General features: G+C 55.7%; 1 protein-coding gene across 1 annotated transcript in view; it reads right to left on the bottom strand.

Annotated features, from left to right (window-relative positions):
- Nucleotides 1–4,427: 4,427 nt before the first annotated feature.
- The window catches only part of AHRR (aryl-hydrocarbon receptor repressor), an 81,193-nt gene continuing 69,766 nt past the window's right edge, over nucleotides 4,428–15,854 (bottom strand). Inside the window, exons 8-11 of the mRNA XM_040262216.1 lie at nucleotides 11,620–11,819; nucleotides 6,882–6,943; nucleotides 6,544–6,685; nucleotides 4,428–6,185 (exon numbers count right to left, since the gene is read on the bottom strand). Of these exons, the coding sequence (XP_040118150.1) occupies nucleotides 5,192–6,185; nucleotides 6,544–6,685; nucleotides 6,882–6,943; nucleotides 11,620–11,819 (1,398 nt within the window). The 3' untranslated portion in view covers nucleotides 4,428–5,191. The remainder of the gene's footprint in view (nucleotides 6,186–6,543; nucleotides 6,686–6,881; nucleotides 6,944–11,619; nucleotides 11,820–15,854) is intronic.

The following is a 15,854-nucleotide window of genomic DNA, read 5'->3' as shown; positions in this document are numbered from 1 at the left end:
AATATGAGGAGAAAGTGCAAGCAATGCCATAGTGATACTAGGAAAAGAAAAGCAAAGGAGCGTCGGTAGCTAATACACAAAAGGAGTGGAGACATGCTCACACAGACCAATCATCAGAGCACAAGTTTAAAGCAGCTAGCTACTGTAAGAAAGATACGTGAAACAGGAAGAAACAGGACGGCTAAGTTTGGAGGAGGTTTGTGTTAGGTTAAAAAAAAACCGACCAGGACACCAAAAGAGTGTCTAACAGCCTTTTTAATGGCGAAGCGCTCCCGGGCGGGGCTCCCAGACCGACCAAGGCAGGTCGAGGAAGTCCGCGCTGGGACCGTGTTAGAGGTGGCTTATATACGTTCCTTGCGAGGGCTGGTCAGGTTAATGGACGGGGGTTCGGATAGGTCGCCAGGCCGAGGCGTCGCGAGCTGATAGGTCCTTCTACGTGGCTGGGGTCGGGCGGCTGTAGCTGGTGAAGTGTGCTGTCATTGGTCCCCGGGATCTGGGAGGCGCCTGCCCTTAGGGACTTCCCCCGCCGGCGGGGAGAGACGGGGCGGCCCATCATGGTTTGCACACCAGTCTGGGTCCGAGAAAGCGGCTGTGGTGATGTTAATACCAGACAGATGGGCTTTATGTCAGAGGCACTGCCAGAAAGAGTTATTTAAAGATACAAACACACAAACCACCAGGAAAAAGATAGTTTTCTGTGCCAGGATTTTAAACTCTTGTGTCTATTTTAGTCCTTACATGAAAAGACAAGCCATAGATTGAGAGAGAAACTTTTAACTGACAAAGCGCAGCTATGCTGAATTTTAAAATAATGCCCACGGTTCAACTAAAAACAGCAAACAAGTGCAGGACAGACAGCAGAGGACCTTCCACCTCACTGGGGAAGAAATCAAGAAGAGGGTGCCTCGCAGCACCAGCATGGTCTTTGTGGAGGCCGGGGGCCCTCGCCTTCCTACAGCCTATCTGGCCTTCAAACCACCGCCCGGGGTCATTTTCACTGCAGGCCCTCTGGTGGCCCCTCACCCAGACCTGCCTGTGACCTGCCACTCCTGCTTGGCCTCTTCCCCGCTCTCTCCTCACCCTCTCACTCCAGCTTCCTCCACGGGCATCTGGACGGTTCCTGTCAAGTCTTGGCCCGAGGCCGCCTCGCCCACAAAACCGCCACCTGGGTCACCAGACCCCAGCCGACCCGCCTGAGCCGCGCCCAGCCCCTCCCCACGCATCACAGAAGCTGCCCAGTACTTTGGCCGCTGGTCTGTCCCTGTCCCCTGGGCATGTGCACGGGGCCCTTGGCTTCAGCAGCCCGACTCTGTGCCTCTTCTTCCCCAGCGCGTCCCCAGCACCAGCACCGCTGCTGCTGCTGAGTCGCTGCAGTCGTGTCCGACTCTGTGCGACCCCATAGATGGCAGCCCACCAGGCTCCTCCGCCCACAGGGTTCTCTAGGCAGGAACGCTGGAGTGGCTTGCCGTTTCCCTCTCCACAGCGCATCCCAGGACCTGGCCTTCAGCAGGGACTCAACAAGCAGCTGAGTGAAGAAAGGAGATGCCCATGAAACAGCTGAGTGCCCCCTCACGCCTCAGAGAGACCCAGCGACCTGGAAGTGGCCTTCAGCAGACCCTGGCGCCACCCAGGTCTCGGACTCCTAGCCTCCGAAATCGTGAGAAAGAAATGCTTGTTGTCTGTAAGCCACCCAGCCTCTGGTGTCTTCATTCCACAGCCTGGAATGGGCTGTGCGGATGCTGTGGCAGGGTCCCTTGGGAGCCGAGGAGGACTCCTGGGCAGTGCCTGGTGAGGGGAGTGCCATCAGCACCTCAGGGGGCGTCCTCAGTCCCACGGAAGCACACAGAGGGAGCGGGGCGGCTGCTGGACAAGTGGAAGTCTGGAGACAACCCCCACGTCCGCTGGCGGCAGGCTGGGTGGTGGGAGAGCCATGTGGCGGGGTGACGCCCACCTCCAGGTCTCCCCGTGATGAGACTGAAGAACACAGGGAGAGGAGGTGGGTGTGGGGACGGCAGGCTGGGACCCAGCAGGTGGGGGCAGGCTGGCCTGGTCTCCCCAGGAGGGACACGGAGCCCCGGAGAAGGGACGGGGTGTGGCCTGTAGGGTGCAGGAAGGGGCCAGGCCGGGGTGGACTGGCACCGGGGCAGCTCCTAGTGCCATGCGGGGCACTGGGCGCTCGCTCGGTCTGGAGGTGCTCTGCAGCCAAACAAAGGAAATGAAAACACGACTCCCTTGACCCTGGCGGGGAGGTCTCTGCCTGGGCCCAGATGACCTCCTGGCCCTTCCCACACACTGGTCCCCGGGTCCTGGGCAGAGCGGGGCTCGTGACATTGGGCCAGGCATCTGCTCCTCACAGCGCAGTTTGAGTCTGGGGTGTCCCCCAGCCCTCGGTGCTGGGCAGGAGGTCTGGCAGGGAAGGAGGCAGGCTGACAGCACAGCTGTGCGGTGCTCTTCCGGCAACCCCAAGCCTACTCTCGCTCTGATCGTGGCCCCGAGCCTGGTGGCAAAGGACGGTCTTAGAATGTAAATTAGCCTGCACACACTTTAAAGGAAATAAGGTATTTCATTTGGAAAATTAAGATGTTGCCATTTACAGTAAACACATACAACATATGATTAATTTTACATCAATATCATAAATTTAATACGAACCACAGTATCGGAAATTGAGAGCTCTCTCTAAAGGCACTGAGGAAATAGTACGAAAGGTTGTGTTATAGTGCATCTGTGTTTAAAAATTCAACAAGTCTGTCCAGATGTTAAAAACTTTTTTCATCCAATAGAAACTACAAAAATATAAACGATAAGTTGTGTTTATCTCCTTCTTTCCATCCCATTCTTACATCATCTTCGATTTTAATATTTTTCAGCTATATAGGCAAAAGCTACCAGCAACAGAAAATATAGGCCTGAAATCGGTGCTGTCCCTGACATTTTAAAGCAGGGACAGCCACATCTGCAGAAATGGCCACATCTGGCACCCCACGTTCCATCATCACCTCCCACACAGTCTCTCGGCGGGGCAGGGCTGTAGAACAACAAAGTGCTGACGGAGGCAGGCTCTGTTACCACTGTCCCAGCGCGCCAGGACCTGGGCCTCCAGCGTGACTGCGGCTCTGGAGCGCGAGACTGGAGCGCCGATGTCCAGGTGCTGGACTCTGCGTCAACAAGGCATGAGTCGCCATGCGCCACGCACCTGCTGAGGCCAGCCTGGCACACGCAGTCCTGGGAGCAGGTGCATCTGAACGCTCGGGCACCATGGCCCTGGGGGCAGACTGCGCCTTCTCAAGCCGCAGCTGTCCTTCGCTGGGTTCCAGCTGCAGTGTGCAAACAAGCAATGACGCCTCTCCACTCCTTCTTTCTGGTCCAAGGTTGCACACGTGCAGACCGCCGGCTACTGCACCGAGACAGGAGCGGGTGCCTCTGTGTGGAGGGTGCGTTTGAGGACCCTTGCTTCGCAGAGGGAGCTCCAGAGAGGCTGACAGTCACTTCTGAGAGATGGCACAGTGCTTCCGTGAGGAGCTGGGCACTTGGCGTGAATAGCAAGGAAGGAGGAAGTTTCTGAAATTCCACACCGTGTCTTAGGGACGAAATCTGCACGGTGGGCTGGGCTCAGCATAAGAACCAAGCAGAGAGGAGTGCTGAGCCGGCGGGGGTGGGAAGCAGGTGGTCCTGACAGGCAGCTGTGCTGCCATCAGAACGGGCAGCAGGAGACTCTGGCAAAGGCGGGGCAGCACGGCACCAGCGTCACTTTCTGCAAGGGCCCTGCAGGGGGTGGGCAGGGAAGAGAAGGCTCCTGGGGATCCCATGAGGCCATGAATTGACAACGCCCAACCAAGGCTCTGACGGGTAACTTCTGTTACCCCGGGAAGAAACCTTCAACCGCCACCACGCCCCTGGGGAAGCCCTTCCAAGCAGCAGGCCACTGAGGGGTAAGGGCACCCCCAGGTGTGCCTGAGTCCAGCAGACCCAGTCCTGCTGGCCCTGTCCTGACTTCGACAAGGTGAATGAAGCAAATAGCTTCACCACCAACTCAGGAGCTGAACGCTGACACCCCAAAGCCACAGATGACAGAAAGAAAGACCCCTTGCTGAATGAGGTGGGACTGCAAGTCCCCGCTGGGGCCCTGGCATGTCCTGAGACTCTCGGGGCCGGGGGTGACTGAGGACAGACGCTCGTGCTGTAAAGAGGAAGGGCCTCCAGCCAGCTTCCTCCTGCCTCACGGTGGCCTGTCCCCTGGTGCCACCCCCTGCCCAGACTGCACCTGTGGGGTGGGGTCGCCCGGAAGGGGTGGTGACCTTTGCCCTCAGCCATGAGCTCTCCGTGGTGACTGCGGGTAGCCTCCACTTTGATTTCTTCTTTCGCACCTAAATTCCCTAGTTCAGAACGTGTTCCCTTCACGATTTTTTTCTTGTTTTCTGGCCGCACCCTGCGGCTTGTGGAATCTTAGTTCCCTGACCAGGAATTGAACCCACACCCCCTGCAGGCATTTAACCGCAGGATCACAGGGGACGTCCCTACAATTTTTTCCTTTTTATAAAATGCTGCCTGTCTGCCTCGTCTCGACTGATTCCTTCTGTGATGATGATCAGAGTCATCTGAAGGCCTGCAGTCAGCAAAGCAGCCTGACACCTGGACCAACTCTTTCCTTTTCCTCGTGCTGTGCTTCTGGACTCCACCCTGTGCACCAGGTGGCGTGATGCAGCGGGGGGCAGGTGAGCACGGACCCCTGCTGGAGGCCGCTGCAACCCCAGAGAGACTGCAGCAAGAGCTGCACAAGATCTGGCCAATCCCCGCTCCGGGCCGGCCTGGGCCTGGGCCAATGTTTCGAGCACTGCTGCGTGTTGGAGTGGAGGGCGGCCCAGTGCCATCAGCCTCTTCTGGCTGAAGTTCTAGATCCCTCCCAGGCACAAGCGTGTGGCCACCTGCCATTCAGTGAGCCTTACTCCCAGTTAGCTGTCTCGGCAGTGGGCCACCAGGGTGCGGCTGTTCCCCGAGGTCTGCTCCCTGCGAGGCGCTGGGGAGACGACCTGGGGTGGGGGTGGGGAGCCGTGCTCCTCAGAGGAGAGCCCTGCCACTCTTGAGCAGCTGACGACCACCCTGCACTTAGGACCTTCCATGAACTTGCCATTGCACGTGCTTCCCTTGGGGAAGGCTTGGGCCAGAGAGCTGTCCGTGGGGCCCGGCAGCTCTAGGGCAGGAAGGCGCACTGCGCGTCCCTGGGGGGCATCCCTGCGGCTGGGGCGCTCTTGGAGAACAGCCCAGGCGGCCCGCCCTGGCCGTGAGCTGCCCACAGGGGTGAGTCCAGGGGCTCGAGCTTGACTGCAGGAGCTGGCCCGGGAGGCCGGCAGTTGCAGCCCAGGTTGGGGGGCTGGTGGCCCCGCACACAAAGGCGGGGCGGGGGCGGGGGCGGGGGCGGGGGCGGGGGCTCCAGGCAGGCACAGGACACGGGGTACAGCGGGGCCAGCCCCCTGCCGGGTCTGGGCGGGGCACCCAGCAGGCCAGGCCCTGGGGGTGGGCTGTACAGGGGGTGCCTGGCACCCGGCTCCGTCTTCAGGTGCATCTTGGTTGGGAAGGTGGCCAGCTGTCTCTTGGCCGGGTCACTGGCCCCCACCCATACCTGGGTTGGGGACACGCAGTAGCCGTCCGCTGCATCCTCGGACCCCGAGTCACTCTCCATCTTGATGGGCACGTCGAGCGACAACGTGGGGTGACTCGGGGCTCCCGGGGGCATCAGAAGGCCTCGCAGCTTGTCCTCAGCGGGGTAGCTGCCCACCGGGAGACGCTGGACTGCCGGCCGAGGGACCCTGCTGTCCAGGGCCCCCTGGGGGAAGGGGCCGGGGGTGGGGGGCGGCGCCGGGCCCTGGTGCCCGTCCCGCAGGGCTCTGCTGGTCCGGCCGGCGCAGGCCCCAGGGGGCGGCCTGGGCGGGTGCGAGCTGGGTGCGCTCCGGAGGGAGTGGACGGCGCCCTGCACACCCAGGTAGGGCAGGCAGGCGCCGCGGGCCGGGGCGGTGGGGAACGGGTCGGCCTTGCCGGGCTCCAGCTTCAGCTTGGCGCTGCCGCCATCCTGACCGTGCCTCCCGGCCGCCCAGTCCAGGTGCTTCACGGGGCCCAGGGGCTCCAGGTGGCAGCTGTACGGGGGCGCATCCCGTGGGAGCCCCCCAAGCTCCTCTCCTTCCCCGGCCCTGCGGGAAGGGACGCCCGTCAGGCAGGCCCGGCCGCAGGGGCAGCCCTGCATTGGGTGGGTGCCGCCTGCAGCCCCGGGACCCCGGCCAGCCCCTCCCTCCCTGAAGGGCCCCTTCCGCGGTCCCCCAGCGTCCAGAGGTCGGGGGTGGGGGGCTGGGTTGGGAGCGAGGGGAGAGGGTGTCTGAGTGAAGGTGAGGACAGAGGCTGGGGAGCCAGCGTCCCCGGCCAGGCCCCGCGTGGCGAGGCGACCTCCAGGGCGAGGAGTGGCTGTGGGTGCCCTCTGTGTCCCCCCGCCCCACCCAGGGAGGCTCAGCTGCTGAGGGTGAGGGCCGCGGACCCCGTGACTCAGTCACTTACCCTGCGGCGCCCTCGAGGTCAAGGACGAGGTCAGGGCCGCCCCGGAGGCACACGCAGGGGCCCCGGGCTGTGAGCCGGCCCCAGCGGCAGGCGTCCTCTGGCGTCCTGAACAAGGAGAGGCCGTTTTCTCCGTTGCTTCTCCCTGTCAGGATTCGGAAAAGCGAGGCTGAGCAGAGCCTGGAGCAGGTGGACACTCACCTTCCGCAAGGTGACCGACCCTGAGTGCCGGCTCTGCCCGCCCGCCCCGTGCTCCAGACAGCATCGAGCCCCCGCCCGCCTCCAGGGATTCGCTCATTTCACGCGCTTGAAAAGGTGGTCAAGAGAATTGTGAGGAGTACCTGCTGAGTAATTGGGGTTTCCGAGCAATTCTGATTCGCAGAGACGTGAGGCAACTTTTGCTCTGCAAAGGACAGAAGAGAGCAAAGCAACAAGCAGATTAAATGTGTGTCGAGGGCAGAAATTACACACGACGGGTGTTGCTGCCGCCCAAGAGCCTAAGATACAGTGACTCCCCGTGTGAAAGTCTGCAGAGACTGGAATGCCTTCTCTCAGTTACAGGTCTGCTGGAAATCCCAGTTCACATCACTTTTCCGGCCAGTGAAGCACTGACGGGTTTGCCTCAGAAAGCAGACACGTGTGGCTGCCGGATGGGTGTCGGCACGCTTGCCGCCTTCTGGGTGGTCAGAATGAAGACACAGACCCCTGTGACCTGCGCTAGTTACCTGCAGTGGTTCACAGAGGCACTGTGAGCACTGAGTTAGGCATACTGAACACTGACTGCCCAGGGCAGCGTGTACACACACACACACAGCCCTGTGTCTCATACGACTTACAATCACAGACCCTAAGGCAACTTGCAACTTATCCCGCAGATCGTATTCTGCACATATTTCCAAAGAAAAAGACGAGGCTCTGAAGTGTTAAGTGACTTGCCTGAAGCTGCCCCCACAGCAGGTGCAGGAGTGGGATTCAAACCCTGGCCACCTGGCCGCACAGCCAGAGCTTGCTGCCCTGCAGTGGCCCTTACTCTCCATCTTGTGGGGGTCTCTGCAGGAGCTGAGACAGGACAGAGGAGGAGACAGGACAGAGGAGACACAGAGACGGGCCGAGAGGCACAGCAGAGACAGGACAGAGGTGGAGAGCATGCGGCTTGCACACAGGGCCCATGAACATTCAGGAGCAAGGCTCTGTCACAAAGGCCCCTTTCAGGAAGAATCGTAAAGGCCCTGAACTGGGTCCAGCGAGCACGATGCTCCATCCAGAGCCAGCCTCCTGGGCCTCAAACTCCCCGGGTTCACTCCTCACGGCCTGTGAGCTCAGAGGGGAGTGGACGGGAGGAGGTGCTCCGGCAAGGAGTTCAGCTCAGGGCAGAATTCGGCTCCAGAAAACCCAGAAGGTGACAGAAGCTTCTTTCCCAAAATGGAGGGCGCTTCCTCTCTTCCAGTTTTTTTCTTTTAAAAAAAAAAATTTTTACAGTGTTGGCTTCTGTCGCACAACAATGTGAATTGGCCACAATTATACATCTATCCCCTCCGCTCCCCCCAGCCGAACCTAGAGCTTGCTACACAGTGAAGTGAGTCAGACCGAGGAAAACAAACCTCATATATTAGCGCATATACGGGGAATCTAGTACAATGGTACTGACGGACCTATCCGCAGGGCAGGCGGGGGACGCAGACGCAGAGAACGGACTTCTGGACACAGTGGGGGAGGGAGGGGGCCCGACGGCGAGGACTGCGTCCACATACCTGCACCGTCCCGTGTGAAACCGAGAGCGACAAGCAGTTGCTGTGTTAACACAGGGCGCCCAGCCTGGCACTCTGATAACCTCCCTGAGTTTCAGTGATGTTTACAACGTGTGTCTAGTGTTCGCTCCACAGTCCGCCTCTGTACAGCATCCTAGCCTCACCGTGAAGACCCTCGCCAGCCCTCCCAGGGACGTCCAGGCGTCCAGGCCACCTGGGGCAGCGGCAGGTGGTCCCAGAGTCCACAGCCGCCTTGGAATCTGGCCCACCTGTGCTTCCCCGCGTGGCCGCCAGGGGACAGCACGCCTCCTGGAGAAGCGATCAGGCAGTTCAGTTCAGTTCAGCCGCTCAGTCCTGTCCGACCGACTCTTTGCAACCCCATGGACTGCAGCAACCCAGGCCTCCGTGTCCATCACCAACTCCCGGAGCCTGCACAAACTTATGTCCATTGAGTCGGTGATGCCATCCAACTATCTCATTCTGTCGTCCCCTTCTCCTCCTGCCTTCAGTCTTTCCCAGCATCCGGGTCTTTTCAAATGAGTCAGTTCTTCACATCAGGTGGCCAAAGGATTGGAGTTTCAGCTTCAGCATCTTTAGGGTGGACTGGTTAGAACTCCTTGCAGTCCAAGGGGCTCTCAAGAGTCTTCTCCAACCCCACAGTAAAGCATATATTCTTCAGCACTCAGCTTTCTTTATGGTCCAACTCTCACATCCATACATGACTACTGGAAAAACTGTAACTTTGACTAGCAGACCTTTGTCGGCAAAGTAATGTCTCTGCTTTTTAAAACGCTGTCTAGGTTGGCCATAGCTTTTCTTCCAAAAAGCAAGCATCTTTTAATTTCATGGATGTAGTCACCATCTTCAGTGATTTTGGAGCCAAAAAATAAACTTTCTCATTGTTTTGCTTCCCTGGGGGCTCAGCTGGCAAGGAATCTGCCTGCAAAGCAGGAGACCCTGGTTCAGTTCCTGAGTCGGGCAGATCCACTGGAGAAGGGCACCCACTTCAGTATTCTTGGGCTTCCCTGGGGGCTCAGCTGGTAGAGAGTCCACTTGCAATGTGGGAGACCTGGGTTCGATCCCTGGGTTGGGAAGATCCCCTGGAGAAGGGAAAGGCTACCCACTCAAGTATTCTGGCCTGGAGAATTCCATGCACTATATAGTCCATGCGGCCACAAAGAGTTGAACACAACTGAGCGACTGTTACTTTCACTGTTTCCACTGTTTTCCCATCTTTTTGCCGTGAAGTGATGAGACCGGATGCCATGATCTTAGTTTTCTGAACGTTGAGTTTTAAGCCAACTTTTTCAATCTCCTCTTTCATGTTCATCAGGGGGCTCCTTACTTTTTCTTCACTTTCTGCCATAAGGGTGGTGTCATCTGCATATCTGAGGTTACTGATACTTCTCCCGGCAATGTTGATTCCAGCTTGTGTTTCATCCAGCCTGGCATTTCGCATGATGTACTCTGCATGTATGTTAAGTAAGCAGGATGACAAAATATAGCCTTGACGTATTCCTTCCCGATTTGGAACCAGTCTGTTGTTCCATATCTGGTTCTAACTGTTGCTTCTTGACTTGGGTACAGATTTCTCAAAAGGCAGGTCAGGTGGTCTGGTATTCCCAACTCTTGAAGAATTTTCCAGTTTGTCGTGATCCACACAGTCAAAGGCTTTGGCGTAGTCCATAAAGCAGAAGTAGATGTTTTTCTGGAACTCTCTTGCTTTTCAGATGACCAACAGATATTGACAGTTTGATCTCTGGTTCCTCTGCCTTTTACAATCCAGCTTGAACATCGGGAAGTTCTTGGTTCACATACTGCTGAAGCCTGGCTTGGAGGATTTGGAGCGTTAGTTTGCTATGGAGAAGCGATGGAGGGAGGACTTTCCCTCCCTCTGATCACGGGGCTGAGAATCTGAGAGTGCAGCGTATGGGCACCATCACCAGCCCAGGGTGTGAGCACGCCGAGGACTCAGAGGCAGAGGCAGGCGGGGAGCGCTCAGGTCTGGGGTGTGGGCAGGGCCATCCCGCCCCCAAGACGCGCCCAGGTGTAATGTAGCCTCTGTGTTTTGCTGCACCTCATGTTTTAGTTACTTCATCAGTTATTTTTACAGCTTTTTCCCATGAGTATCCTGTTTTTCCTTGCTCCTATTTTACATTTTCTACCTTAAAAAAAAAGCATATATATATTTTAAATGCTCCAGAACACTGCTGCCCTAGGGTGTGGGCTCGTGGGACCTGGAGGCTGTGATGAGGTGCCTGTGCCTGAAGGCAGGGCTCCCCCAGACCCCCACAAACCCCAGGCAGAAACGGGAGGCTTCCCGGGCCTGTGAGCTGGTGCTGAGGCCCAAGGGGAACCTGAGTACCAAGGAGCGACAGGAAAGCGGGCTGGGGACTTGGTCTCCTGAGAGTCTGTCCCTGGACAGGGCACGGCGGGGGCACTGAGGAAGAGGACAGACGGACTGAGACACGGCCCTCCCCAGGGTCTCCGCCCAGCAGCAGACACAGAGCACAGGCACACAGAAGCCCGTCTGCCCCAGAGCCCGGCCCCACACAGACCCACCCGCTCCAGACAGCGTGGCTGGGAGTCACCTAGAAAACCCAACTTTCTGAAAGCGAGAGTGTCAGTCGCTCAGTCATGCCCAGCTCTGCAACCCCGTGGACTGTAGCCCGCCAGGCTCCTCCGTCCATGGGGTTCTCCAGGCAGGAACACTGGAGGGGGTGGCCGTTCCCTCCTCTAGGGGGTCTTCCCGACCCAGGGATTGGGCACAGGGAAATGGCAACCCACTCTAGTGCTCTTGCCTGGAGAATCCCATGGAGGGAGGAGCCTGGTAGGCTACACCCCATGGGGTCGCAAAGAGTCGGACACGACTGAGCGACTTCACTTCACTTCACTTCACTTCTCCTGCCTTGCAGATGGATTCTTCACCCTCTGAGCCGGAAGGCCAGGACACCTGTGGAGTCCCCATCCCCAGCACGTGCCCCTGTGAGCCTGCAGTCGATGGAGGGGACAAACGGAGGCTGCAGCGTCATCCCCATGCCCGTGGGGCCCGGGGCCCCGGCACTGCCTCCGAGGCTCTGAGTGGAGGGCTGGGGAATGACGAGAGGCAGGTAGACGTGTTCGCTGCCACGGCTGACAAACACTAGTGACAGGCTTTCTTTTTTCTAATAGCTGCTTCTCCCATAATGTAGCAGCTTTAAAAACAGCAAACTTTTTTAGTCATATTCCTGCTGGAAATGAAGTGAGAACAGACAGAAAACGCACGTGTGCAGACACGGCGTGTGACCCAGCAGTAACGAGGACGGGTTTGGCTGCCGGGGCCTCTACTCACTTTGCGTCGGTTGAGGCCGGGACGTCCGCCCTGTGCTTCGCCCTCAGGTACACGGTCTTCATCCTCACCTCCACGCCGGGGGGCAGGGCCAGAGGGGCTGCCACGCAGAACAGGGCCAGCCGTGGGGGCAGGGCCGCGCCCGAGGGTGCCCGCCTGTTCTGTCCGAAGAGGAACTTCAGTCGCCCTTGAAACTGCATCGTCTGCCGTTTCAAAGACAGAAACGAAGGCATAATCACAGCGTAAATCAGCCAAGCTAAGTGGTCAACAGCCTCGGAACTCACAGTCCCAAGGACGGAAACCAACACATCTTCCTTGCCGGCCCCTGGGGACAGGCACTCCCCGCTGCTTTTGAATCATTCAGGGTTCCCCTGTAACTTTCTCTAAACTTCCAGCGTATTCCTGTGTGTGCACTCGTGGGTGTGAGTCCTCATTCAGGTGCGTGAACATCCCTGGACTCGGCCGGAGTCACCAGGCAGCCCCCTGGGAGGATGTACTGGAGCCAATCGCCTCTGAGGACGGGCCCCGTGACCCTCCATTCCCCAAACGCCATCCACTCATGGCAACACAACTCAGGGACAACTGGATTTTCCTGATCTAGAGCATATGAGTTCAGTAGTCAGCTCCGTCACTCGGTCCCATCCAACTCTGATTCCAGGGGCTGCAGCACACCAGGTTTCCCTGTACATTGTCTCCCGGAGTTTGCTCAAACTTCTGTCCACTGGGTCAGTGATGCCATCAAACCATCTCACCCTCTGTTGTCCCCTTCTCTTCCTGCCTTCAATCTTTCCCAACATCAAGGTCTTCTCCAGTGAGTTAGCTCTTTGTATCAGGTGGCCAAAGTATTGAAGCTTCAGCTTCAGCATGAGTCCTTCCAATGAATATTCAGGCTTGATTACCTTTAGGGTTGACTGGTTGGATCTCCTTGCTGTCCAAGGGACTCTCAAGAGTCTTCTCCAACACCACAGTTCAAAAGCATCAATTCTTCAGCGCTCAGCTTTCTTTACAGTCCAACTCTCACTTCCATACATGACTACTGGAAAAAACATAGCTTTGACTAGATGGACCTCTGTTGGCAAAGTAATGTTTCTATTTTAATATGCTGTCTAGGTTGGTCATAGCTTTTATTCCACAGAGGAAGTGTCTTTTAACTTCATGGCTGCAGTCACCATCTGCAGTGATTTTGGAGCCCAGAGAAATAAAGTCTGTCACTGTTTCCACGGATTCCCCGTCTATTTGCCATGAAGTGATGGGACTGGATGCCATGATCTCCATTTTTTGAATGTTGACTTTTAAATCAGTTTTTTCACTCTCCTTTTCACTTGCATCAAGAGGCTCTTCAGTTCCTCTTCTCCTTCTGCCATAAGGCTGGTGTCATCTGCATATCTGAGATTACTGGTATTTCTCCCAGCAATCTTGATTCCAGCTTGTGCTTCATCCAGCCTGACGTTAGGCATGATGTACTCTGCATATAAGTTAAATAAGCAAGGTGACAATATACAGCCTTGTCATACCCCTTTCTCAATTTGGAACCAGTCCATTGTTCCATGTCCAGTTCTAACTGTTGCTTCTTGACCTGCATATAGATTTCTCAAGAGGCAGGTGAGGTGCTCTGGTATTCCCGTCTCTTGAAGAATTTTCCACCATTTGTTGTGATCCACAAAGTCAAAGGCTTTGGTATAGTCAATAAAGCAGAAGTAGATGTTTTTCTGGAACTCTCTTGCTTTTTTGATGATCCAATGGATGTTGGCAATTTGATCTCTGGTTCCTCTGCCTTTTCTAAAACCAGCTTGAACATCTGGAAGTTCATGGTTCATGTACTGTTGAAGCCTGGTTTGGAGAATTTTGAGCATTACTTTACTAGTGTGGGAGATGAGTGCAATTGTGTGGTAGTTTGAGCATTCTTTGGCATTGCCTTTCTTTGGGATTGGAATGAAAACTGACCTTTTCCAGTCCTGTGGCCACTGCTGAGTTTTCCAAATTTGCTGGCATATTGATTGCAGCACTTTCACAGCATCATCTTTCAGGATTTGAAATAGCTCCACTGGAATTCCATCACCTCCACTAGCTTTGTTCGTAATGATGCTTTCTAAGGCCCACGTGACTCCACATTCCAGGATGTCTGGCTCTAGGTGAGTGATCACACCATCGTGATTATCCGGGTTGTGAAGATCTTTTTTGTACAGTTTTTCCGTGTATTCTTGCCACCTCTTCTTAATATCTTCTGCTTCTGTTAGGTCCATATCGTTTCTGTCCTTTATTGAGCCCATCTTTGCATGAAATGTTCCCTTGATGTCTCTAATTTTCTTGACGAGATCTCTAGTCTTTCCCATTCTTTTGTTTTCCTCTATTTCTTTGCATAGATCACTGAGGAAGGCTTTCTTATCTCTCCTTGCTATTCTTTGGAACTCTGCAATCAGATGCTTACATCTTTCCTTTTCTCCTTGCGTTTTGCTTCTCTTCTTTTCTCAGCTATTTGTAAAGCCTCCTCAGACAACCATTTTGCTTGTTTGCATTTCTTTTTGGGGGGATGGTCTTGATCACTGCCTCTTATACAATGTCATGAACCTCCATCCATAGTTCTTCAGGCACTCTGTCTATCAGATCTAATCCCTGGAATCTATTTGTGACTTCCACTGTATAATCATCAGGGATTTGATTGAGGTCATACCTAAATGGTCTAGTGGTTTCCCTACTTTCTTCAATTTAAGTCTGAATTTGGCAAGAAGGAGTTCATGATCTGAGCCACAGTCAGCTCCTGGTCTTGTTTTTGTTGACTGTATAGAGCTTCTCCATCTTTGGCTGCAAAGAACAGAATCGATCTGATTTCGGTGTTGACCATCTGGTGATGTCCATGCGTAGAGTCTTCTCTTGTGTTGTTAGAAGAGGGTGTTTGCTATGACCAGTGCTTTCTGTTGGCAAAATTCTGCTAGCCTTTGCCCTGCTTCATTTTATACTCCAAGGCCAAACTTGCCTGTTACTCCAGGTATCTCTTGACTTCTTATTTTTGCATTCCAGCCCCCTGTGATGAAAAGGACATCTCTTTTTGGTGTTAGTTCTAGAAGGCCTTGTAGGTCATCATAGAACCATTTAACTTTAGCTCTTTCAGCATTAGTGGTTAGGGCACTAACCCTGTGAGCATTTGGTATGAGTTAAAAAGCAAGATAGCAACTCTGGAGTGTGTGATAAAGAAAATGAAAGCTCTCTCTATGACGGGAAGTTGATCTGTAACTGAGGAAGTCCGCATGGCTTCAGGGTGCCCTGCCCTGTGTGGACGAACAACACTCCACGTTCTTCTTGCCCCTCACTTGTCCGTCAGTCTCTCCCTCCATCCCTCCCTCTGGCCCTCCCTCCATCCACCCACCCATCTTTCCATCTCTCCATCTGTGGATGAATTTATGGGGTGAACAAATGCCTGAAAGCCCCCACGTGTGCTGGCCACCAGCTTGGTGTGGAGCGTCCCGGCCGTGCTGGGACACCTTACATCCAGCTCTGGGGGAAAAGCCCTGATCTGTGGCACCAGACGGTTTCTTTGGTGTGAAAATTCCCACCATGGCTGACTTAGAGCTAAAAACCCAACATCAATTGCATGTCCTGAGGTTTTGACAAGGCTTCTCGGGGGCAGCCCTGCCCGCTGGGTGTGACCAGGCTGAACACAGGCAAGGGGGCTGGGGTGAGCCCGGGATCCGAGCTGCCCACCCCCCCATACTTAGAGCCTCAGCCCCCACTCCAGAGCCCCTCCCTGCGCGTGCAGCAGCCAGCCTTGTGGTAAAATATGACGAGACCCTCGAAACTGAGTTCTTTTGTTTGTTTCCTCTACTCTGTGCTTCACTTCAACCTAGGTTTCAACCTCTGCCTCAGTGTTAGGTAAAATCTATCTACATCCATGTGAAGCAAAAGCCATCTTAGTTTTCCACAAAACTGAAAACCAAGTATGATCAAAACAAAAGGCCTTCTGGACAACCAACCGATCGCCTGAATAAGGGATGAACAGGGGTAGGGGCTGTCACCCCTGCAGACACGCCACTTCATTCTCATTAGCCTGCCGTGACTCAGCCCTGCCCATCAAGGCCAGACCCCCCCGAGGTATCCACACCCCACCCCTTGCTTCGCCAACTGCTCCCATCGACCTTGGAGCCCCGTGCCAGGCCCAGGCCTGGACTCACGCAGCACTGGCCCTGCAGCCACTCTCTCACCAGGAGCCCCAAGGTGCCATCCCCACCCTCTCACTCACCAGG

Source organism: Oryx dammah, unplaced genomic scaffold, assembly GCF_014754425.2.
Source record: "Oryx dammah isolate SB20612 unplaced genomic scaffold, SCBI_Odam_1.1 HiC_scaffold_20, whole genome shotgun sequence".
In the NCBI taxonomy this organism is placed as follows: domain Eukaryota; kingdom Metazoa; phylum Chordata; class Mammalia; order Artiodactyla; family Bovidae; genus Oryx; species Oryx dammah.
This window is presented reverse-complemented; position numbering and strand designations above follow the sequence as displayed.